At 35.8% G+C, this 27,225-nt stretch overlaps 1 protein-coding gene across 4 annotated transcripts in view; it reads right to left on the minus strand.

Moving 5' to 3' along the window:
* The window catches only part of LOC128242140 (pregnancy zone protein-like), a 364,302-nt gene that overhangs the window by 19,912 nt on the left and 317,165 nt on the right, over positions 1–27,225 (minus strand). For 2 of the 4 annotated variants that reach the window (XM_052959197.1, XM_052959198.1), the window contains exons 21-28: positions 18,069–18,140; positions 5,794–5,902; positions 4,914–5,028; positions 4,170–4,304; positions 3,543–3,611; positions 3,004–3,141; positions 1,973–2,132; positions 715–891 (exon numbers count right to left, since the gene is read on the minus strand). In XM_052959197.1, coding sequence (XP_052815157.1) covers positions 715–891; positions 1,973–2,132; positions 3,004–3,141; positions 3,543–3,611; positions 4,170–4,304; positions 4,914–5,028; positions 5,794–5,902; positions 18,069–18,140 — 975 coding nt within the window. Of the gene's footprint in view, positions 1–714; positions 892–1,972; positions 2,133–3,003; positions 3,142–3,542; positions 3,612–4,169; positions 4,305–4,913; positions 5,029–5,793; positions 5,903–15,239; positions 15,303–16,512; positions 16,582–18,068; positions 18,141–27,225 lie in introns of all 4 variants that reach the window. The other 2 variants (XM_052959201.1, XM_052959199.1) reach the window with 2 other exon arrangements.

Genomic DNA, 27,225 nt, shown 5'->3' on the forward strand with positions numbered 1-27,225 from the left:
ACAAGTTGTCAAAACGTTCAATATGTGAGAGTGCAGCTTTAAATGCACATACTTTCATAAAATATGTTGATTAAAAAGTTTGGTCAAGATTCCCCCAAAAATAATAATGTACATCATAAAATGTAATTGAGTATAATTAAAAGTTTTGTAACAATTACTCAAATATATTTTTTCAATTGGTTTAAAGTATGTTTTCTTCGAAATATTTACAAAATGTTTATCAACACATTCTATGATGAATTATGTTTCTAAATCTGTAAGGATTTCTTAAATGAAATAAAGTATTGTATTTACAATTCTTTCGGACTCCACACACTTAAACAAGCCTTACTTCCTTCATACCCCGATCACGCAATTCATTAAGCCGTCTATAAGTGACCCCTCCCCCCCCAAAAAAAAAAAAACAAAAAACAAAAAAAAAAACAACAACAACGTGTATTTGTACACAACCTTTGTTAATTAATATTAATCTTATAGCCTAATTGGCATAGCAGATCTCCAATCTGGGTATCCTGCTGTGCAGTTTTCCATGTTTTATTATAAAAATGGACCCTTAATGGCCCTGAGCCAATAAACGAATACACAGGAAATTGGCACCTACTGTGACACCAGCGCAATTAGCAGGAGATGCACAGCAGGGGAATATTATGCCAAACATTCCTTAAACTAGCACTTTAATAAAAGCACAAAAATAACCCTCCGATTTCAACTCACCGAATCCGCAAACCTTCTCAATCTTTGCTTGAGACTCTTGGTCCAATCTGTCGATGGAGTTCAGGTACCTTCCCGCGAACAGGGACGGAGTGAGCGTCTGGATGTTCTGTTCTCCGCATCCGGTCGGCATCCGGATATGGCCTTCCAGGTTCTCGATGAACGGACCCATAATGTCGCCTAGAACATTGAGCTCGGTTATTACAACATTGCACGAATGAATTACCTTACATATTAATCAAACTATTAATATCAAACAAGTATATGTATATTTTCGTAAATCAACACCAGTGTGTGTATACCACGTGATAAATTGCGTCATAAATGCTACGTCGGAAGGCAATATTTTGCTTCGATTGAAGACTTAAAACAATGATAACTTTTCATTTTCTTTCCCATTTTAAATGACACATAGCGCAGTCTATGCAGCTTACGGAGCCCCGCCTTCGGTATTTTACCAAATTTTGATTGAGAGTTTAGTTTCTTCGCTTCGACAAACCTTTTCACGATACGGCCGTCTGACGGAGCACTGTCAAAACATTGTTTGGGAAACAGGTTTGTCGAAATGTTTGATGAAACTAATCACATTATCAAACTCCGGTTATAAAACAAAGGTGGGGCTCTTTAAGCTGCATAGACTGGCATTTGTTTCATTTAAAATGGTGAAGTAAGCGAAAAGTTATCTTTGATTTAAGTCTTTATTTTAAGCAAAATATTGCCTTCCGACGTAGCATAAATGACGTAATATATCACGTGGTATACACACACTGAACACAATATCTTTCAATGGTTAAGTGGGCTTGAACCACCAAAGGGACACATTTTAAAGAACAAAACGGTGACACCGAAACAATCCTAATTAGATCAGATCGATCTGGTCGATTTCGCTTGGCTCGATTTCCTCGTTGGCTCGAAGTAGTTGGCCGGTCCTTGGGATATCGAGCCAACCGGTTTCGACAGTTAAGTATAATCAACAGAGCATATGTTAAATCTAATTCCGGGACACAAACATGCTCAAGGGGAACCGGTATATCTGTATATATTTACTGCATACGTACAATATATATATATATAAACGCAATATAGTATTTTACTAACCGAAAACTAGACTAGTGTATTTAGAAATTCATGGAATCGAATTATTAAGCCTTGTTTTTATTGAGTTTAACATGTTCGTATTTTAAATGGTTTTTGGTCATAACTTGATCTAGTGCATCCATCAACATAAAAAGAGTTTTGACAGCTAAACTTAACATTTTACCTGTTGCTTTAAGATACATTCTGAGCGAGCCTTCCACAAAGTATGCCCTGTCCTCCTGCGGAAACAGTTTGCTCATATTGAATGACGCAGTCTGCGTTTGTCCGGAAGTGATGTCACTTAACTTCAAGTTGTCCGATTTTACAACCTCACGCCCCTCGGCCTGGTGGTACAAAATGAGGTCATTAAATACGTTTGATATATTTTGGCCAAATGGTTTGATAATATTACATGATAATGATTTGAGTTCAGGGCACCGTTTTATGCCGTTTATGCTAATATTATAAAAAGTACCAGTTAAACGCACACATACAGGGAATAGTATATAACGTCAAACATGAAAGACAGAAATATTCATGAAAATAACCAACTTATCAACACATTCTTTGTGTTTATTTTACAAACAAAAGTTCGCGAAATGCGAACGAACCATAACGATATGTTTTTTTCCAACGTTACAAATCCATAGCACTAAATCAGCCAACCAGCGTAATTAGAATACTTTAAAGGCCTAGTTTAAGCCTTCAATAAGTGAAAAACACACACAACAATAAAAAAACACCTGTACACAGCACACAACCTCTGTTTATTGATCCCTCTTATCAGATCTCCGATCTGAGTATCATGCTGTGCAGTTTTTTTGCAGTGATTTTTTTTATAGAAATTGATCCTAAATGGCCCGGAGCCAATAAACGATTACACATGAAATTGTCCCCTACTGTGACACCAGTGCATTTAACAGGCGATGCACATCAGGGGAATCTCATGCCAAACATTCCTTAAACTAGGCATTTAAGTAAATATAAGCCACTTCATACAATTCAGTCGAACCTTCCTATGTTGAACTCTGATATCTTTATGTTCCGGTTCAGTCCAACTTTATTCCATATTTTTGCTAAGTTATACGCTTTTTGTATTTCGGCTAAACCGAATGCTCGTTTACTCGAAGTATTTCCCGAGATCCCGCCGACTTCGACAAAGCGAGTTTTACTTTATATCTTAATCTTCACTATGTACCAAATCGGCAATTTTACCTTTACACGGAGTTTTCTCTCCACCCTGTCAACTGTTCCGTCGATGTTGTCGGTGGCAGTGGCGAGCAGCGTCACCTCGCCAACTACTTCCGAAACAATCACATTGTACTGCGCTAACCCTGACTGGCCGCTCGGGATCTATACAGTTGATGTTTTGTGTTATAACTATCAAGTGTTAAATGTAGAAATCTTTTACATGTAAACTGACGACTTGAAACTTTGAAAAACATTGTAAGACATTTCCTAACATACTAAAATGGAAACTTGGGCCGTTCGAAATATTGGATCACTCGAGGTTTTAGCTTGGTTCCCGGCGTCCTCGAGCGATCGAAGTTTTACTGTATATGCACATTTATGTTTGAATTCTTCTCTATAGCTGTCAATGTCTACTTAATGTAGGAAAAATATACGTTTCGGTTTTAATGAAAATAATAAAGGCGATTCAACTATTGATATCAGAAGAAGTAGAAATATCTTGATAAAGAATTTAACCCAAAAGTATCCGATCTTAATTTTTACACTAAGGATAAGGAATTCACCTCAAGTTCCACTGTGTCAGGTCCGAGCACTTGATAGTCTCGGTTGTTGTTGTCCAGCCTGACCTTCGCCTACGGAATAAAAGGAGACTGTAGATGAAGTATGTGGTTAACAAGTAAAGGCAGAAATTCACATGGAAACAGCAGGTACAATGTGGATATACAGTCGACACCCGTTTGCTCGATATTCCAGAGACAGGCCAAAATACTTCGAGCCTCGCGAATATCGAGCCAAGCGGGAATGCTTTCATAAATGAAACAAATCGATCCTTAAAATCAAGCTCGAGCCACCGAGTAAATTGAGCCAAGCGATATCGAGCCAACGGGCTTCGACTCTCAAAATAATATCGTAATATTTGTTACAGAACGAAATTATTTAGACATTAAAAATGTATGCATACATTGAAGTATTTTTGGTGTGTTTTACTCTTTATTTAAGACAAAACAGCAAGTACTGGGATTTGAACTTCATCCTTAGACAATTAGAATATCGAGATATATATGCACCATTTGAATGGAAGTTAGTAAACATCTCAAGACTTCTGGACAATATCAGAACAAATTATAAAAACAATCGAATTTAGTATTTTTATACAAATCATGTTTCCAAAATTCTTGCCCGGGCCTCACCTGAAGAAGACCATTGTTGTTGTCAGACCGGGCCTCTCGGTAGTTAAAGACGAGGACCTGGAGCGTCACGTTTTCCCGCCTTACAATCGAGTAGGGCAGGTTCATGGATATGAAAAACTCCTTAAACACTGTCACCTGTGGAATGGAAAGTTAGCAGTATATCTTATTTTCTCATGTCTTGACTATCAATCGGGTTAATTATGTGCAATGTCGTATATTCAAATACAAATCACAGGTGAATATTTTTGTAAGGCTGGTAGTTCTTATAGTTCAATCAACTTGTAAAACGGAATGTATTGTTAATCTATAATCAATAGTTAATAACAGATAAGGCTCGATTGTTCAAAACTCTGTTAAAGTTAACAACGGGACTAACGACATCGTTGTTAACTTTTAATGATGAATAAATTTATGTGTTCATATATTTAAATAAAAAATAACAACTTAACAGTTGTCTCAACTTTTGTTAGGAATACTGCAGAGCACAAGTGTATCTGTGAAACTTACAGAGGAAAATTGATTTGAAAGTTAACAACGATGACGTTTACAATGTTGTTAACTTTAACAAAGTTCTGAACAATCATTAAAATATGTTTACAAAAACAAATGTATTACAAAACCATATTAAGTTGTAAAGCTGGCTTCAAACAAAAACAGCAATGCGCCTGATTGGCAGTATCTCTATTTTTGAGAAAAATACATATTTAACAGTGTAGAAAGTGTTTAATTAACTAAAATGTGTACCGTTACTGGATTGGCAACACCTATGCCCTTCTCCGCGTTAAAAGCGAACGCATTAACTGTCCAACTGGTAATAGAGTCTGGGATTTTCGAAGTTAGCATAAGCGCGCCATCAGAGCTGCAGGAAAGAAAAGAAAACGTTTTATATCTTGGGTAAACGTTTAATTACAATAATGCCCTTACCACTTTCAAATTTAATCTTATATATTATGATTGTTATATTATAATGACGGCAAATAATGCAAACTCTTTTATATCTATTCGTCATTCAGTCGGACCCTGTTGGCTCGAACTCCCAGGGAACGACGAAAATACCTCGAGCCTTGGAAAATTCGAGCATAACAGGCTTGTTAACATTTAGTATAAAGAAATCGGTCCTTTACATTTAGCTCGAGAAATTGAGGAATTCGAACCAAGCGAGTTCGAGCCAACGGGGTTCGACTGTGTGTATCAATTTAATTTTTGTAAAATATACTTTAAAAATGCTTCAGTGGTATCGAGTATGTATGTAGTCATTTTGAAAAAGCAATGAAGTAGAGAACACGAGTAATTTTCATACGACCAAAAAGCATCATTCAACATATGTATATAAGTCGAAACTCGCTTTGTCGAACTCGGTTTTCTCGATGTTCTAGTTAAATCGAACTTTTTTTCGGTTTTAGTTTCACATTTTTGTTTATTTCAGTTAATATATCGACCTCTTCGTTATCTCGAAGAATTTAACGAGGTCCAAACAACTTCGACATAACAAGGTTTGACTTTATTTGGAAAACCATTAAATGTAGACTAATGGCCAAATCGTTCACAGGTGAATAAAAGACAAGTTTATATCATTATCATTTATTTAAGCATGTGGTAGAACAATAAACAATAGTATTCATACTTGGCCCTCTCCATCTCCCAAAGCCACGTCTCTTCGAAGTTTTTTCTCGTCTGGGCAGGTTTTGGTGCTTCGATGGGGCCAGCACCTTGTTTTTCATCGGTTGCATCAACTATTTAAGGGATGAGAAAGGAGAGGTTATTTGTAAGCCAAAACAAAGTTCGATCATATTGTGATATATATCAATGGCTTACAATATCCTTCATCAATAGTTAGATCACATTATCATATTGTATTTAACGTTTACAATACCAGTCTTAATCAACAGTAAGATCAAAGTATTATATAATATTAAAAGTTATCAAAGCAGTCTTTAATTCATGAGGCTTAAAGTACTTCATTACTTAACTTGATATAAGTGTTATATATAACATATCATTAACGTCACGGTCATTAATGTATAAGATATGCTAGTAAACAAAAAAACATGATATCAAAAATATAAATTCTCTAAAAAAAATTGTAAAAAGGTTTATAAATACATTCTACATCGAAAAGGATTAAAACGTTAAGAGAGTTTTAAGGAATTAGTACGGTTTCCAGAAAAGCAGTAGCAAATACAAAGACAATAATATTAATAGTTAAAAGGGAATCAGACACGAGCTCAAAATCAATCGAAACACCTCGGTCTTTTTCGATCGAAAACAACCTTGGATGTTTGCCGGTGCATCAGAAGAAGTAGTTCGTAAAATTACAATAAATACTATTAATAAATGGTAGTGCTTTAAAATGTTATTTTTCTAATTGAGATGAAATTGATTTAAAGTGAAGGGTATGATTGCATAAATAATTAAGATTCCTAAGAGTAAAATCCTAAGGCTAAACATCTAAATGGAAAATACTACGCGATCTACTTGCAGCGTAGTTAAATGTTAAAAATTCCGTCCATATACATCCAATGTTGTTTTTTGAAGACAAATGGCCTATGTGTATTTTTTTACGAAAATAGCCGAGGGGTTCCGATTGGCTCCAAAATTAAAGACACTGAACTGTTTAATACTGACGCATTCGGAACTCCTCGGCCATTTTCTATCGAAACACCTCGGATGTATATGGACGGTTTACAATGTCAGAAATCGCTACACTTTAACTAAGCTGCAAGTAGATCGCGTAGTTATCTCAAATTTGCAGTTGAACTAAATGACTTACCTCCTGGTTATCTTTATTTTCTTTGTTTTAATACATTTCACTGGTAATCAATTTTAAACTTATCAACAAATACAAGCTGAAACACTACATTTAATTAATTATATAATTCAAAATATTGCGAACTACTTCGTCTGATGTACTGGCATACATCCGTGGTTGTTTCAATAGAAAATGGCCGAGAAGTTCCGAATGATAGTAACAGGGCTAATGATAGCGTGAAAAAGCAATAAGAAGGCAATGAAACTAAGCAGAAAATGAATAAATAAGAATAAAGCCACGAACAAATAAAACTGCTAAAAATAACGATAGGCCAAATTTAACATATTAATTAATCGAAAAGGAGTTTAATAAAATTGTGTTAGTGCATTTTAGATATCAACATCGAGATAGTTTCCGTGTTTAATATTAATTTTTGAATTATATAAAATGAGGCTACTATTTAGATCATATATATTAAAGGGAGGTGATACATAAAATAATATCATGATGATATAGCGTTTTTATTAGTTTGTTTCTTAAATAACATAATGTTTATATGATTTTTATCGGCGAATTTTTTTAAATATAAATATCATTGTATTAATTATATCTGCAGTGGATTATTTGTATTGAATTGGTCATTCGATGCACAGACGGAATAAAATAGCATAATATTCACAATTGTCAACTCTGGCTTTGAATGTCCATGGCTATATACTGAACAAGGAATTTGTGTTGCATGTATCGTGTTTGAATCCTGTTTCATTTACATTTATCTTTTCAGTTTGGTATTTTCAATTACCATGACAGTGTACCGTATTTCCCCGACTATAAGGCGATCCGCTTATAAGACGACCCCTAACGTTGCCCATGAAATCAGGTGTTTTTGTCTCGACTCGTTTATAAGACGGGGTCGATGTTTAATTAAAGCAAATCCAGCACTTGAAATTCTCCATGTCTGTGATAATGTTCAAGCTAAACAGTAAATTATCAACTAAATTTGTTCGTTTGCTTAGGATTATTGATTTTTATTTTCCGATCGTATGGTATGTTTTAACCAGCCTAGACGCAATCTTGGGAGTTAAATGGGTTTTTACGGTATGTGATGTAGAGTTGTGGGCGGATGCAGAACTGGCTTCAGACATTTAAAGATGGTATCTTACGCCTAAATAAGATTTACCACAATTAATAAAATTGTTTTGATAAACTAAAATAGAATGAACAAATATCGAAAACAGTGGTTATTATGGAGGACACTGAGTTTAATTTAAGTTTAAAGAAAGGTGCAGAAAGCATGGGTTTTCTATGTATGAGACTATAGTAAATCACTGTAAATCTTTAAGCATTCACCAATCATTAAATGTTTGTGCGTTTTGAGCTTTTAAAAACACGGTTACAATCTTGTAATCAGTTACAAAACAAATCCATAGATGCATTATATAGATAGTAGTTAAAGGTTTATCACTCAAATTTTATGTTTGCTATACATGTGTTTGCACTGATTTTGAATAAGACTGTCACTTTAATGACTGCTTATAAGCAGTGTTTTTTTCTATTTCGAAAATGTATATAAAAAGTGGAGCCAGCCTATTTTTGCTTTGTTATGTGAGTGAGATTGAACGTTTTGACAACTTGTTTATTTTTTTGTGTTGGAACAAGCCAACTTTTGCGAAAATCCATGGAAACCAATTACATAAGACTGCTGACAAAAATTAGATCGTAGATATTTGTATTTAAGTTCAGAAATTGATGTTTTATGCATTTTTTGAACTGTTAGCAACGGTTTAAGCCATAAAACATTAATTTTCAAACGAAATATGAAAATCTACGATTTGATTTTTGTCAGCAATCTTATATCATTGGTTTGCGGATATTTACGCAAAAATTTGCTCTTTCCAAGACAAAAAATAAGAAAGTTGTAAAAACGGTAAATATGTGAGAGTGTATTCCGTCTGTGGCATACCTACATATGAGTTCATTTTATGTTAGTGAGTTTGGCATGTAATGGAATGAGATAGAAATATTACCAATCTTAATATTGTGTTAATTAAAGGGACTAGACACCAGTCAATACATATACACGAAAACAGAAAATTGTCGCAAACCTACATAAAAGATATATTGTTGTGTATATCAACGACATAACATAGAATCTTACTTACTGATGTATAACATTGCATAAGACACATGTATCTTTTATGCGTAATTTCCAATCCAAACTCTTCTGGGTTTGTCTACCACGTAAACCAAGAAAATTAAAAAAATTGCGTCGGTATAAGTTTCTGGACTTATCATGTAATTTTCACATGCTATAAACTGGGAAACCTTCATGCACTTTTTTACACAAGCAAACCCAGTTGAGACAGCTACAAAATATTATTTTTTAATCATGTAAAAATGATGTTCTATTGGCCTCATACCAGCTCGTATTGACATTTCTATTTTTATTTTTAGGAAATACAGTATTTATCGATTTCGGACCATCTGGTGTCTAGTCCCTTTAAGGAAACAAGTTTTTATTAATTAAGGATGGATGTATGCAGGGGCGTACAGTTAACATGTACATTGTGCACACAAAGCAAGCAAGGCAAGCATGCAAAATTGTGCAAAGTTTACAGTACCGAAGACAAACATTTTCTTCTGAAATTTGCTTAATTAAAATAACCATTCCAAAAAAAGATGAAATAATACCGGAAAATTTTATGTCTGCGAAATTGTCAAAAAAATCTCAAAATCGGCGGGTAAAACACTGTTTAGTGCCATTTTGGGGTAGCTGTAGCGCGGGATCACACACGATACGTTGAAACAAGAGTCTGGCGTAAAGAAATAATCTTAACGCCAATATATGATCATTCGCCGGCTCATCAACACAACACCCATGACATATTGTCTTGACAACCATCCTTTATCTGTTTATCTGCCAACATTCAAAGGCTGATGGTGAAGAGGAAAAGCTTTCATTACAACAGCAAGCCCGAATACTTGAGCATGCTGTCAACATCTGAACCAATTTCTCGAAGTACGCTTTAAAAACCTAGCTTAATCCTTCTATAAATGACCCCTCCCCCACTTAAAAAAACAACAAACAACGTGTATTGTACACACTGTCTGTGTATTGGTCTTTATGTAAATGCCTAATTGTCTTATCAGATCTCCGATCCAAATATCCTGCTGTGCATTTTTGGAGGTTTTATTATAGAAATGGACCCTAAATGGATCTGAGCCAATAAACAGATAAACAGGAAATTGGCCCCTACTGTGACATCAGTGCAATTTAAAGTTGTTTTTTTTTTTTTTTTGGGGGGGGGGGGGGGGGTGTCACTTATAGAAGGATTAAACTAGGCCTTTAAGAACCGATTTAAATTTCTTATTTCATTTAGCCAAAATACTTCCTTAGATTGAGTTAAAAATAACATAATCTAGTTTGATGTATCGTGATTAGTGTTAAAATAATATTCTTTCAGCTCAAAAGAAAAACATAACATAAGTTATTCCAATATACTTATATAAGGTATGCGTTGGTTGATCCTGTAAAAATGGACCTAATTGTGTTCGAGAAATTGGGGGCCTGGCTTTGAACACGAACTATTAGCATCAGACATATGAGAAGACTTATGGTCGGTTTCGTTACTGGATTTTAGTCTCGAGTCATATATTAAAAAGTGCACTCTCACAGAGTGAACGTTTGACAACTTATTTATTTTTTGTCTTGGAACGAGCCAATTTTTGCGAAAGTGCATGGAAACCAGTTAATTAAGACTGCTGACAAAAAATTATATCGCAGATTTATATATATATAAGTTCAACAATATTGATGTTTTATGCATTTTTTTCTTAAAAAAAACCCGTTAGTAACGGTTTAAGTCATAAAACATTAATTTTCGAACGGAAATATGAAAATCTAGGATCTGATTTTTTTTTCAGCAATCTTATATCATTGGTTTGTAGATATTTACGCAAAAAAATGCTGTTTCCAAGACAAAAATAAAAAAAATGTTAAAATGGTAAATCAGTGAGATTGCAGCTTAAAGTCTCGAGTCAGAGTTAAAGGGCCTTTCACTGTGCAAGAGTGGGTGGGGAAGGCCTACACTAAAAATGTTTCAAAAGTTCATGTTTTTTTTATAGTTTTTTTTTCTCAGGATTAAAACACACCTCCTTTGCAATATGATTGGTGATAATAGAGAGTTGACCAAATTTAAGGAGAAAATGAGATCTCAAATCATCAGATTTTGGATCAGATTGTCTTTTTGTGAATTTGGGTATATCTGAAACAGGCCAAACTGACCGGTGACCAAACTCCTTTCTTAGACAAGCTCGTGTTTATTATGTTTTTAACACCAAACTTAGGACTAGGTAAAGAAACCGACCATAAATCTTATATCAGTGTTTTTTACAACCCTTGAAGGTCAGAGGTAACTTTTTATCAACTGGATCAAACAATGCCGAATCCGGAGGTGAGAAAACTTCTTTCGCTGCAATTAACCGAAATTATGGGAATAACTAGGAAATATATGGTATGTATGTTGCATCTTTTCTGAAAAACATACGAAGGACCCTGGACCGGTTCATCTTCCTGTTGATCGGCAGTTTACTGAAAAGTCATGTTATCGTTACATCATGTAAAGGTGAAAGTTATATTACAATTCTTCATGGATGGAAGTCTTTTTAAAAATGTGTTCGTTATCTCGAAGTATTTTCCGAGGTCCTTACGACTTTGACATAGCGAGTTTTGACTGTGTTTAATATTTCATCCAAAAAGTCTTTTTTTGGTCATAAAGAGCACCGCGATACGAACGGCAGCGCCCAATTGATATTTTCATTCGGACAAGGAGCGTAACTCAACAATCATTAAGACAATTAACGCTGTGCACGTACGTATATGCACTTAATGACTCGAGCAACACGTGTTGTAGTTGGAATTGGTTGTCTCTGCTACAGGGAATGGAATTCCGGGACGATTGAGCCATTTTATCAACGTTCTCATCTTACGATCGATTTTAAAAGCCAATTTTCTATATTTATTTCGAAACTAATAACTTTTCATTTGTCAGTTTAGGCAAAATTGACGTGATATTGCTTAAATAAAACTCAATTAATTTTGTGACACTCACAAAATAATTATTTACATTCGAACCCCGTTCACTCGAACTCCCAGTGACCGGCGAAAATAACTCGAGCCTCGGGGAATTCGAGCCAAGCGGATGTGCTTACTTTCAGTATAAAGAAATCGGTCCTTTAGTATTACATCCAGTTCGAGCCAACGAGGAAATCGAGCCAACGGGGTTCGACTGTAATTGAAAGTCTTAAAGTAACGATATTGTGTCCAAAGCTCGATAATATAATGACTCAATTGTGCACTTATCATTCGCAAGTGAACACGACATACTTAGGCCATACCTAATCATTTCTATGTTTAGTGTCCGCGGGCGGATATGCTTTGGGCCTCCCAATTGAAAAAAAAATAACAACAAATTTTATCTGATCATTGATCTTGCCGATTATTGCCTTTTACTATAATTACCACTACAGAATACGAGTGTTAACAACAGGCTTCATGCTTAGCACTAATATTCTTGACAATTTATATCAGATAGTGTGATTTCTATGATCAACACACTTAAATACAAGTTTTATTTGAACTCATTTGGAGTGGAAAACTATCTTACAATTGGGAATGGATTTAGGAGACTGTGATGATATTCCTGGTAGGATGTCATTCATTTAGCATTCGTTTTTTTTCAGGGGGTGCATTTTTTTGCTGTTTTTTTTTCAAGATGGCTAGATAGGTTTTCCTACTAGGGGTTGACGCTAAACATAAGGAACATTTTGGTAAGGGCTGGTATTCAATATTGGTCTTAATTGGATCTTAGAATGATGTAGCTAATCGGATTACTTGTTATTAATAACTGGCCAATAGAGTGAATGAAGTAAGTGATGTATGACCGTAAGATTAACTTAAGTTGCATATTGAATACCACCCAAGGCCTTATAGGTAATATGTGGCAGATCAGACATCAACTCGTACGATGACAAAACGTTAAAAACTTTCCAAAGCTTTGAAGCAGTTTTGGTGTAGTATAAAATACACAATGGCTTTGGAAGGTGTATATTTGACATAGAAACTGATTTTGGTATTTGCCATTTTTACATAAAGAGTTACATGTATGTTTCGGCAATATAATAATTAGTACAGCCTGATCTCATTAAACATTTGACAAGAATTCGAGTCAATGTCTAAGCTGACACAAAAGATAAAAATCAAAATCAAACGTGACAGTTATTGAAAGGTGTAGGGAGAAACTGCAACTTGGGAGTCACGTTTTTCGTTATGTTCCTTGGCTTCTGCTAGTTGAGATCGCTGTTCGACCTGTGCTATATCCGCTAAAATAAATTAGTTTATATACTGAACATAACGGACTAACAAATCATCAAATAACCGCCATATAAGGGCTGTTAACTACAAACAAAATAATGAATAAATGACACTAGCGCCGCCCCCTCAAATCATTTTGTTTCAATACAGGAGAAAAAAGTAATACAATATGCCCAAAATGCACTATTTGGGACTATAAATCATTACAATATTCTTGAGTGACTACACCAAACTGCTCTGTGAACACTTTAAACCAAATTAATTTGCGAAACCAATGAAACTGCCTCAATAATTATTCATGATTACGAGATATTCCTAGCCATATTGACCACGGTACACAACGAAGCACAGCGTAGTGTGTACCTAGCCATATTGACCACGGTACACAACGAAGCACAGCGTAGTGTGTATCCGGGATATATCCGACACAACGAAGCACAGCGTAGTGTGTATCGGGGATATTCGATACAACGAAGCACAGCGTAGTGTGTATCGGGGATATCCGACACGGCGAAGCACAGCGTAGTGTGTATCGGGGATATCCGACACAACGAAGCACAGCGTAGTGTGTATCGGGGATATATCCGACACAACGAAGCACAGCGTAGTGTGTATCGGGGATATATCCGACACAACGAAGCACAGCGTAGTGTGTATCGGGGATATTCGACACAACGAAGCACAGCGTAGTGTGTATCGGGGGTAACCGACACAACGAAGCACAGCGTAGTGTGTATCGGGGATATATGCGACACAACGAAGCACAGCGTAGTGAGTATCGGGGATATATCCGACACAACGAAGCACAGCGTAGTGTGTATCGGGGATATATCCGACACAACGAAGCACAGCGTAGTGTGTACCGGGGGTATATCCGACACAACGAAGCACAGCGTAGTGTGTATCGGGGATATATCGACACAACGAAGCACAGCGTAGTGTGTATCGGGGATATATCCGACACAACGAAGCACAGCGTAGTGTGTATCGGGGATATATCCGACACAACGAAGCACAGCGTAGTGTGTATCGGGGATATATCCGACACAACGAAGCACAGCGTAGTGTGTATCGGGGATATATCCGACACAACGAAGCACAGCGTAGTGTGTATCGGAGGTATATCCGACACAACGAAGCACAGCGTAGTGTGTATCGGGGATATCCGACACAACGAAGCACAGCGTAGTGTGTATCGGGGTTATCCTACACAACGAATCATAGCGTAGTGTGTATCGGGGATATCCGACGATGAACATATCTTAGCGATGATAAACTACAGATATTAGATACAGGAAATACGCTTTTTGATGTTAATCCGAAATTATTATTTTATTGGATATTTATACTTGTTTGAACGTGGTGCAGCAAAAATGATGAGAACTACGACTGCATTGTTTGTCTTCGTAACAAGAGCTTAACAGTGGTGTTTAAACAGGTGCATTTGATAAGTCATGTCACTGAAACGAGTTTGGTATTCTTTTTAATGGACTAGACACCAGATTAAACCATTGCAAGATGAAAAGAAAAATTGTCAAAAACTAACATAAAGTTAATATATTTGTGTACAATGCATTGAATCTTACTAACACACTACGACATATGTATCTTTCGCAGTTTTTGTGTATTTTTATTTATTTAGAATGATGCATTATGGGCATCATACTAGCTCGAACAGATAATTCTAACTTGTTTAAGAAAATACTTTACTTGCCGAATTTGGTACCATCTGGTGGCTAGTCCCTTTAACATCTGTGAAAGTTTCACTTGTTAAATGGCGTTTAGTTAGGTTTTTGAAATTGGTATCTCTCTTTATCTCTAATGACTGCGCGAAAGAAATGCATACTGCTATTTAACTGTCATCACTTTATAATCAAATACCAAAGAAATCAGTGACCGACTTATCAATTAAAACGACAATATCTGATTAGACAAAATTTTAAAATGCCTTTTTCGTTCGGCATGACCCCGGGCCGTGCAGCGGGCATCGTTACTCTATCGTCCTTGTACACTAAAGGAAATATAACAACAAAGAAAATGACAGTATACATCACAAATACAAGTGATTAAAACACAGAAATGCCTCAATAATAATTTAGAAGCAGAATACTGTAAAAATGATAAAATTTCCCGGAAAATGCATTATTTATAATACTTGTTGTTGAAACACTGCGTCGTTTCAGCTTTGGTAAAGTGAACTCCAGAAATCATACTTGTTGTTGAAAAACCCTTTCGTTTCAACTTTGGTTAATTTAATCCTGAAATCGAAGCTAAACACATAAATTAAAAAGCAACCCAATACTGTAAATGGTTTACATGTATTTATTATATACCTGCCATAAATCCCATGCAACATACATCGCAAAAAAACGATAGACCGTATTCCAATTCAGTAAATAACGGCCGTATTCCACTCTGCTGACGTCACGTCATATCATAGCGCGTTTTTAAATTGACGTCATAGAAGAAAATAGTGCGTCATAAAAATGTATTTATAATGATGGCATGTGTCTTTTAAGTGATTTAAACCAGTAATGTATATAATAAAAAGGGTCATAAGTACTGTGTTTAAATCCGGATGTCATGTTCGACTCACGTGGAATCGTGCAGATTTTGATTTTTCTCGGCTAGCGCCACGTGGAATCCTAATCTGAATACTGCATCCGCCGAATCAATGAACATATTTACCGCGCCGTTTGCGACACCGCAACATTTTGCTTCGAATGAAGTTATATTTGTCTAAAGACCTCATTCAAAGCAAAATTCTGCCTTCCGAAGTTACAGTTATTACGTAATTTATCACGTGGTATACACACAATGTCGCAAACGGCGCATTAACAACTGTCCGTGGATTCGGCGGAGGGAGTATCCGGCTTTCCGCATTCATAAATCGTTACCAAAAAGTACTAAGATAAAATGTTTGTCTCCGTTCTAATTTAAATGGCTTCTAAAGCTACGTATTGCAAACTGTAAACTTTAATGTGAAGCGGAAATGAATCATGCGCGGTTAGCAATGACAAAGGCATAGGTCAAGAAATACCATGTACATTTTGGCATATCACTTTGATCAGTAAACTATAAAGGATATGTTTAGTTTTCATGTTTAGTTTTCCTGCGATTTGTTGGAAAAGAAATGGACCTAAATCGATGCCATTGATAACCGTAGAATATGTTACAAGCTAAATAAAGAACGAAAGCATTAAACATCATGTGAAGAATACCCTCTTCATTCTCGTCCATATCCCCGCCTGCATTCGCCATGAAGAAGACCCTATAGTCGCCATAATCAGCTAACAACGAAACATTCATTATGTTATACAATATGACGTCATCAAAAATGAAAAAAATGTTACGTCATTAAAAGTTACTCTTCCGGTGTTCCTGAAAACAAAACTCGCTAAAGCTGGTTCCTGAAAACGAACAAAATGCCACGACTGACTATGCATAATAAAAAACTAGCCCATTGACCGTTATCCATACTTTGATTGTTTTGTTTTTTCAATCACAAAAACTACCAACAATCAAGAAATATCGGAGTTAAGCCAAAATAAAAAAATGAAAATAAAGCAATGTGTACCGCACTAGTACACTCCATCATGAACATTTATGCCACGTTTCATAAGAATTCTTTCATAACAGATGAAGTCGTTCCCTCCAGTACATTGTTTGCACAGACCGACCGGCCAAACTGATAAATCACGAGTATGGCGATTTCAATATACTTACATGTAACACTGCTTTCATTCGGAATCAATCGCACAGTAAAAATTATTCATACGATAAGTCGTTTCGAGTTAAGCATGAAATGATACTGACATAAAAATACGTGCTAACCACTGGCATTTTCAAACTCATTTTTTTTTAAATCTTATAATTCCACACTAAAAATGACAATGCCAGAAATGTGAGAAATTATTGAATTTTTTTTTTTATAAATATGCTCTTTGTATTGTATATTTTAATATTATATAGACAGTGCAAAGTGCATATATATATATGAAAACAGTATTTTTCAATGATGTTTCACAGTTCATTTCTGTCACTGTTATTTCAAGTTTTTATTTTTTATTTTTTTATTAAAACAATTTGAGTTTGAAAATCCGGCGCCAGTGGTGCTAACCCTCGCGCAAATCGCTACCCGGATTCGGTACAAGCAGTGTCAAACAGCAAATTACGGAAAGTAAAATGTTTGTCTTCTTCCAATGTCTATATTCTCTACTCTTTGCATACATATATAGAAAGTGAAGAAAGTATGAATTTTTAACCGTCAGTAAAGACATTGGTATTTGAAGATGTAATGTTGAATAAATAAATAAACATGAACTTTTATACATCTGAAGACTCATGCCTTTAGTAAAATGATAAAAAATGAATGTTTTGTCATTGATTGTTTAAACAGCAATGACATAACTGACCATGGGGCAGGAGTCACGAAAAACTAAGAAAATATTTTTTCTAGCCTTTGATTAAACACTTATACAGTCGAAACCTATTGGCTGGAACTCACAGGGAGCTGCGAAAATACCTCGAGCCTCAGAAAGTTCTAGGCCAAGCGGAATTGTTTACCTTTAGTATAAAAAATCGGTCCTTTACATCTAGTTCGAACCAACGAGGAATTCGAGCCAAGCGAGTTCGAGCCAACGGGGTTCGACTGTACTATCAAACCAATAAGGCTTATCATAGCTCGTCAGTTTTATTCGTGAAACCTTGTCCAGATTAAATGTTCATGCATTGATAAAAGAAGAGGACACAATCTATGGTTTTGAAAGAACTATACCCCGAGCCTTATCGAACTCCATACCGGCCTCCGGAACCATGGCAAATAGCATGTCGTCGTCGTAATAGAACGCTAACGAATGATAAACAAATTAAACATAAACAGAACAAAACTCCTTACCATAGCTAAAGAACTTCAGCTAATACGTTTTATATTACCTTTTCAGGGTGTTTAGTAAACATCAAAACAATAAATATCTACATTAAAGTTATGGAAACCTCCTATCCTCACCATTGCTTATATTTGTCCTATCTAAAACAAGCCCTCCATTGCTTATGAGTAATTACATCAGTGCGTGTACATCACGTGATGAATTACGTCATAACCGGTACGTCGCGTTTAGGCAACAATTTGATTCAAATGAAGACTTAAAACAAAGATAACTTTTCCATTTCTTCACCATTTTAAATGAAACAAACGCCGCTTAAAGAGACCCAAAGTTGCAATATCCTGATAATCTCAGGAGTCCGTTACAAGATCTCAGTCGATTTTAGTCTTAAATTAAAATTACCTTAGAATCAAAGTTTCATTTATTGCTACTTATTTGAGTGAATTGATCTTTAACCAGTATTCAAAATTAAAACAAAATTCAGACAATAAGAATCAATATGTTGCCATTTATGAAGTTTGTTGCATATTTAACATTAGTGACGTTACGACAAAAATCCGTAATTAAAACGGCCTTTGGCCACTATGACTGCATTCAATATATCGCAACTCCATTTTATAGCTAGGACTACCTTGAAGTTTGAGCAATTTCAAACTGACTGAGACACAGTGTGTGTATTCCACGTGATAATTTTGTCATAAATGCTACGCCGGAAGGCAATATTTTTCTTAAAATCAAATTTTAAATCAAAGATAACTATTCTTTAAAAACACCATTTTAAAATGTTCGTGAAGTTGGCAGCCCAGCAGCCCAGCAGCGTGAAGTCAGCAGCCCAGCAGACTGGCAGCCTAGCAGCGTGAAGTCAGCAGCCCAGCAGACTGACAGCCTAGCAGCGTGAAGTCAGCAGCCCAGCAGCCCAGCAGCGTGAAGTCAGCAGCCCAGCATACTGGCAGCCCAGCAGCGTGAAGTCAGCAGCCCAGCAGACTGACAGCCCAGCAGCGTGAAGTCAGCAGCCCAGCAGACTGGCAGCCTAGCAGCGTGAAGTCAGCAGCCCAGCAGACTGACAGCCTAGCAGCGTGAAGTCAGCAGCCCAGCAGCCCAGCAGCGTGAAGTCAGCAGCCCAGCAGACTGGCAGCCCAGCAGCGTGAAGTCAGCAGCCCAGCAGACTGACAGCCCAGCAGCGTGAAGTCAGCAGTCTGGAAGCCTGACGGCGTGAAGTCAACAGCTGAGCAGCTGAGCAGATTAGCAGCTATGCTAAGACGAACTCGTGTGAAGTTTCCAGTCGGTTGTCAGTTTTCAAAGACAAAAAAAAACATAAAAATGAAAAAAATCTTCACAATAGTTGGTTTGCAAAACAAACCTTAAAATGAAGCAAAAATACTAAATTGAATAAGTTAAAAACATTAACACTATTCCCTTTTTGTGAACTAAAGAAATCGACTTTTCGATTTCACGCTTCTGACAGCCCCGGGCAGCCCCATGTGTTTTATTGTATTTTTACGCGGGCTGTATACATGGCTTCTAGCATATGAAACGTTCGAATGATAACAAGTTTAATGACTTAACAACACGGAAAATTCATGTTTTCAAAGCCGAAAAAAAAATGAAAAAAATCATTCACAATAATTCGTTTGCAAAATACGCTTTAAATGACGCAAACTACTTAAATGAATACTTTTTCAACATTTACACTATTCTTTGAGTGTGAACTAAAAACATCATTTTACTCCACTTTTCTATTTTAGTTTTCTGGCAGCCCCCAGCAGCCCCGGGCAGCCCCAGGCAGCCCTGGGCAGTTTATGGTATTTTTACCTGGGCTGCATACATGGCTTCTAGTATATGAAACGTTCGAATGATAACAAGTTTAATGACTTAACAACACGGAAAATTCAAAATTCATGTTTTCAAAGCCGAAAAAAATGAAAAAAAATCATTCACAATAGTTCGTTTGCAAAATACTCTATAAATGACGCAAAATACTAAAATGAATACATTTTCAACATTCACACTATTCTTTTTGTGTGAACTAAAAACATCACTTAACTCCATTTTTCTATTTTAGTTTTTTTGGCAGCCCCGAGCAGACCCGGGCAGCCCCGGGCAGCCCCAGGCAGCCCTGGGCGTTTTATGGTATTTTACTCGGGCTAGATACATGGCTTCTAGTATATGAAACGTTCGAAGTTTCCCGTCGTTTTTGTAAAAAAAAGCGCGTCTTCAAATTCAAAAACCTTCATTTTGCCATTTAAGCTGTAGATTCCCCTTACCACACCGCGCATCAAAGCCTTGTATGCTGAATATTGTCTTTTCTTACAACACGGAAAATCCAGAAAATCAGGTTTTCAAAGCCGAAAAATTGAAGAAAAAAACATCCATAAACGTTCGTTTGCAAAACACCCCTTTAATTGACGCAAAAATACTCAAATGAATCATTTAAAAACAATTACACTACTCTTTTTGTGTGAACTAAAAACATCACTTTACTCCACTTTTCGACTTTAGTTTTCTGGCAGCCCCCAGCAGCCCCCAGCAGCCCCGGGCAGCCTGAAGCGTATAACGATATTTTTACACGGGCTGGATACAAGGCTCTAACTATGTGTAACGTTCGGATAATTCAAAGTTTATTGACTTTAAAGCAAAGATAAGATGTAAAATGTTACAGAACACTAATTATTTAACGTAATCTTGATAAAATTTCACTCGATTTTTATCGCTCTGCTAAGACGAAATCGTGCGAAGTTTCCCGTCGTTTTTGTAAGAAAAAAGCGCGTCTTCAAATTCAAAACACTTCATTTTGCCATTTAAGCTGTAATTTAGTTTCCCCTTACCACACTACGCATCAGAGCGTTATATGCTGAATATTGTCTTTTCCAACAACAAGGAAAATTAAGAAATTCATGTTTTCAAAGCCGAAAAAATGAAAAAAAAATCACAAAAGATCGTTTGCAAAGCACTCTTTAAATGACGCAAACATACTCAAATGAATACTTTTTCAACATTTACTCTATTTTTTGTGTGAATTAAAAACATCACTTTACTCCACTTTTCGACTTTAGTTTTCTGGCAGCCCCCAGCAGCCCCGGGCAGCCTGAAGCGTATAACGATATTTTTACACGGGCTGGATACAAGGCTTTAACGATGTGTAACGTTCGGGTGATTCCAAGTTTAATGACTTTAAAGCAAAGATAAGATGTAAAATGTTAAAGAACACTAATTATTTAACGTAATCTTGCTACATTTTCACTCGATTTTTATCGCTCTGCTAAGACGAAATCGTGCGAAGTTTCCCGTCGTTTTGGTTAAAAAAAAGCGCGTCTTCAAATTCAAAACACTTCATTTTGCCATTTAAGCTGTAATTTAGTTTCCCCTTACCACACTACGCATCAGAGCGTTATATGCTGAATATTGTCTTTTCTAACAACACGGAAAATTCAGAATTTCATGTTTTCAAAGCCGAAAAAAAACGAAAAAAAAAATCATTCACAACAGTTCGTTTGCAAAGCACTCTTTAAATGACGCAAACATACTCAAATGGATACTTTTTCAACATTTACACTATTTTTTGTGTACACTAAAAGCATCACTTTACTCCACTTTTCGACTTTAGTTTTCTAGCAGCCTGGGACAGCCCAGGGCAGCCTCAAGCGTATAACGATATTTTTACACGGGCTGGATACAAGGCTTTAACTATGTGTAACGTTCGGATGATTCCAAGTTTAATGACTTTAAAGCAAAGATAAGACGTAAAATGTTAAAGAACACTAATTATTTAACGTAATCTTGCTACAGTTTCACTCGATTTTTATCGCTCTGCTAAGACGAAATCGTGCGAAGTTTCCCGTCGTTTTGGTTAAAAAAAAGCGCGTCTTCAAATTCAAAACACTTCATTTTGCCATTTAAGCTGTAATTTAGTTTACCCTTACCACACTACGCATCAGAGCGTTATATGCTGAATATTGTCTTTTCTAACAACACGGAAAATTCAGAATTTCATGTTTTTAAAGCCGAAAAAAAATAAAAATCATTCACAACAGTTCGTTTGCAAAGCACTCTTTAAATGACGCAAACATACCCAAATGGATACTTTTTCAACATTTACACTATTTTTTTGTGTGAACTAAAATCATCACTTTACTCCACTTTTCGACTTTAGTTTTCTAGCAGCCTGGGACAGCCCAGGGCAGCCTCAAGCGTATAACGATATTATTACACGGGCTGGATACAAGGCTTTAACTATGTGTAACGTTCGGATGATTCCAAGTTTAATGACTTTAAAGCAAAGATAAGATGTAAAATGTTAAAGAACACTAATTATTTAACGTAATCTTGATAAAATTTCACTCGATTTTTATCGCTCTGCTAAGACGAAATCGTGCGAAGTTTCCCGTCGTTTTGGTAAAAAAAAGCGCATCTTCAAATTCAAAACACTTCATTTTGCCATTTAAGCTGTAATTTAGTTTCCCCTTACCACACTACGCATCAGAGCGTTATATGCTGAATATTGTCTTTTCTAACAACACGGAAAATTCAGAATTTCATGTTTTTAAAGCCGAAAAAAATCAAAAAAAAATCATTCACAACAGTTCGTTTGCAAAGCACTCTTTAAATGACGCAAACATACTCAAATGAATACTTTTTCAACATTTACACTATTTTTTTGTGTGAACTAAAATCATCACTTTACTCCACTTTTCGACTTTAGTTTTCTAGCAGCCTGGGACAGCCCAGGGCAGCCTTAAGCTATAACGATATTTTTACACGGGCTGGATACAAGGCTTTAACTATGTGTAACGTTCGGATGATTCCAAGTTTAATGACTTTAAAGCAAAGATAAGACGTAAAATGTTAAAGAACACTAATTATTTAACGTAATCTTGCTACAATTTCACTCGATTTTTATCGCTCTGCTAAGACGAAATCGTGCGAAGTTTCCCGTCGTTTTGGTTAAAAAAAGCGCGTCTTCAAATTCAAAACACTTCATTTTGCCATTTAAGCTGTAATTTAGTGTACCCTTACCACACTACGCATCAGAGCGTTATGTGCTGAATATTGTCTTTTCTAACAACACGGAAAATTCAGAATTTCATGTTTTTAAAGCCGAAAAAAAATAAAAATCATTCACAACAGTTCGTTTGCAAAGCACTCTTTAAATGACGCAAACATACTCAAATGGATACTTTTTCAACATTTACACTATTTTTTTGTGTGAACTAAAATCATCACTTTACTCCACTTTTCGACTTTAGTTTCCTAGCAGCCTGGGACAGCCCAGGGCAGCCTCAAGCGTATAACGATATTTTTACACGGGCTGGATACAAGGCTTTAACTATGTGTAACGTTCGGATGATTCCAAGTTTAATGACTTTAAAGCAAAGATAAGATGTAAAATGTTAAAGAACACTAATTATTTATCGTAATCTTGCTACAATTTCACTCGATTTTTATCGCTCTGCTAAGACGAAATCGTGCGAAGTTTCCCGTCGTTTTGGTAAAAAAAAGCGCGTCTTCAAATTCAAAACACTTCATTTTGCCATTTAAGCTGTAATTTAGTTTCCCCTTACCACACTACGCATCAGAGCGTTATATGCTGAATATTGTCTTTTCTAACAACACGGAAAATTCAGAATTTCATGATTTTAAAGCCGAAAAAAAATAAAAAAAAAAATCATTCACAACAGTTCGTTTGCAAAGCACTCTTTAAATGGCGCAAACATACTCAATTGAATACTTTTTCAACATTTACACTATTTTTTTGTGTGAACTAAAATCATCACTTTACTCCACTTTTCGACTTTAGTTTTCTAGCAGCCTGGGACAGCGCAGGGCAGCCTCAAGCGTATAACGATATTTTTACACGGGCTGGATACAAGGCTTTAACTATGTGTAACGTTCGGATGATTCCAAGTTTAATGACTTTAAAGCAAAGATAAGACGTAAAATGTTAAAGAACACTAATTATTTAACGTAATATTGCTACATTTTCACTCGATTTTTATCGCTCTGCTAAGACGAAATCGTGCGAAGTTTCCCGTCGTTTTGGTTAAAAAAAGCGCGTCTTCAAATTCAAAACACTTCATTTTGCCATTTAAGCTGTAATTTAGTGTACCCTTACCACACTACGCATCAGAGCGTTATATGCTGAATATTGTCTTTTCTAACAACACGGAAAATTCAGAATTTCATGTTTTTAAAGCCGAAAAAAAATAAAAATCATTCACAACAGTTCGTTTGCAAAGCACTCTTTAAATGACGCAAACATACTCAAATGGATACTTTTTCAACATTTACACTATTTTTTTGTGTGAACTAAAATCATCACTTTACTCCACTTTTCGACTTTAGTTTTCTAGCAGCCTGGGACAGCCCAGGGCAGCCTCAAGCGTATAACGATATTTTTACACGGGCTGGATACAAGGCTTTAACTATGTGTAACGTTCGGATGATTCCAAGTTTAATGACTTTAAAGCAAAGATAAGACGTAAAATGTTAAAGAACACTAATTATTTAACGTAATCTTGCTACATTTTCACTCGATTTTTATCGCTCTGCTAAGACGAAATCGTGCGAAGTTTCCCGTCGTTTTGGTTAAAAAAAGCGCGTCTTCAAATTCAAAACACTTCATTTTGCCATTTAAGCTGTAATTTAGTGTACCCTTACCACACTACGCATCAGAGCGTTATATGCTGAATATTGTCTTTTCTAACAACACGGAAAATTCAGAATTTCTTGTTTTTAAAGCCGAAAAAAAATAAAAATCATTCACAACAGTTCGTTTGCAAAGCACTCTTTAAATGACGCAAACATACTCAAATGGATACTTTTTCAACATTTACACTATTTTTTTGTGTGAACTAAAATCATCACTTTACTCCACTTTTCGACTTTAGTTTCCTAGCAGCCTGGGACAGCCCAGGGCAGCCTCAAGCGTATAACGATATTTTTACACGGGCTGGATACAAGGCTTTAACTATGTGTAACGTTCGGATGATTCCAAGTTTAATGACTTTAAAGCAAAGATAAGATGTAAAATGTTACAGAACACTAATTATTTAACGTAATCTTGCTACAATTTCACTCGATTTTTATCGCTCTGCTAAGACGAAATCGTGCGAAGTTTCCCGTCGTTTTGGTAAAAAAAGCGCGTCTTCAAATTCAAAACACTTCATTATGCCATTTAAGCTGTAATTTAGTTTCCCCTTACCACATTACGCATCAGAGCGTTATATGCTGAATATTGTCTTTTCTAACAGCACGGAAAATTCAGAAATTCATGTTTTCAAAGCCGAAAATAATCATACTAGTAGTTGGAGTCATAACTGAAGCTGTAAAAGTGGCAACAACAACAGTATCAACAGCAGCGTCAGTTGTTTTAGGGGATGCAAAGTCATCACAATATCGGTGGTGATGATAATTGCGGTGGTGGTGGCGTCGCTGGTGATTTTGCGATGTTGATGACAGTGGCAATAGCAGAAACAGTAGTGGTAGTATGGACAGCAAAAACTGAAGCATTACCAGCTGTATTACTAAGATTTGAAGCGCACATACCAAATGACCAAACATGCTCACCTAATATATCTATTTAAACTTCAATAGAACATAGTCGGTTCTGTTCGGGGTTATATACTTTTTTTACAGACACGATCGTGGGAAGTTATTTAGTATTTTTAGAGGTTGTGGGGAGGGGGGGGGGGGCAATATAATACACAAAACTTGTCACTCAAGGATGATGATTTTATGTCGGCCAAAATATGTTATTACACAGATCAAGGTATGAAGAAAATGCAAGATGCATCTGTTATACGAAAATGAATTCACAGTGCCCTAGAATGTGTTCATGATGATGTAAACACAATTGAAGTAGATTTGACATTCGAATTTCATTTTCACCAATATGATATATTTTCAAGTTTCGATTGTATTTTACATGGTGTTTACGTATACAGTACAACTCCGTTGGCTCTAACTCGTTTGGCCCGAATTCCTTGTTGGCCCGAAAATGTTTCATTATACTGAAAGCAACCATTCCCGCTTGGCTCGAATTTTCCGAGGCTCGAGGTATTTTTGCCGGTCCGTATGAGTTCGAGGCAATCGGGTTCGACAGTACTAACGAGTTTTATAAAAAAATACAGTGATCAGCGGCAAACCTTTAAAAAGGAATAATTAAGAGATTTCGTATCTATTATAAAATGCGAAGTCAATCAAGCTTCCTTTGTAAAATTAATATCTATACGCTAAGTAAAACCCCTAAATACATTAGATTGATAAATACAACTAGATTTATATAAGGCATTACAGGTTACATTTACATTACAAATAAAACGGTTTTCATAAGCGTACCATTTTGATTAACAGCTGCCACCTGTTTAAAACAGTTGAATGTTACTCATTAAAGCTGCACTCTCACAGAAATGGTATAACTGTGAGAGTGCAGCTGTTATTAAAGACCAACAAGATAGTTTATGTATAAGTTTATAATAATTTTAACTTGTCAATAATTACGTATAACACTTAATACTTCTTAATATCTTTCTTGGCTAATTTAAATACATTCTTCCAAATCTTGAACAAAACCGCAGCAAACCTCGGCAAAATAACCTGAGAATTTGACCTTTGATTCTCGGTCAATTAGTGGTTAATGTGTAGCTAAAGTTGACTCTCACGTAGAAATGAAAACTGGAAAAAATGGCTGGTATTTCATGGCATGATAAAGAAGTGCAGCTTTTAAGCTTTTTTTTAAAATTCTGAAATGTGTGAACGGGAATATGGGAACAGTTTCAGTATCGGTAAACTCACAAAACTAAACTGCAACAATCTATGTTTTACACATAAAAGCTTCAATCATCCTGAATATAACCCATACATAATATTTATAATAAGCCACACATGTATTACAAAACAATATGTTCTGATGTCATAGAAGAAACTTAATTTGTCCAAATTATCGCTTCAAATCAAATCTTAATCGGCAGGAATAGAATAAAATAAAACCTATCTAAAATTCTCAATATCAAATTGCGTAAATATTTTATCTCCTGCGATTGGTTTCTACCG

Source organism: Mya arenaria, chromosome 8, assembly GCF_026914265.1.
Source record: "Mya arenaria isolate MELC-2E11 chromosome 8, ASM2691426v1".
NCBI classification, from domain to species: Eukaryota; Metazoa; Mollusca; class Bivalvia; order Myida; family Myidae; genus Mya; species Mya arenaria.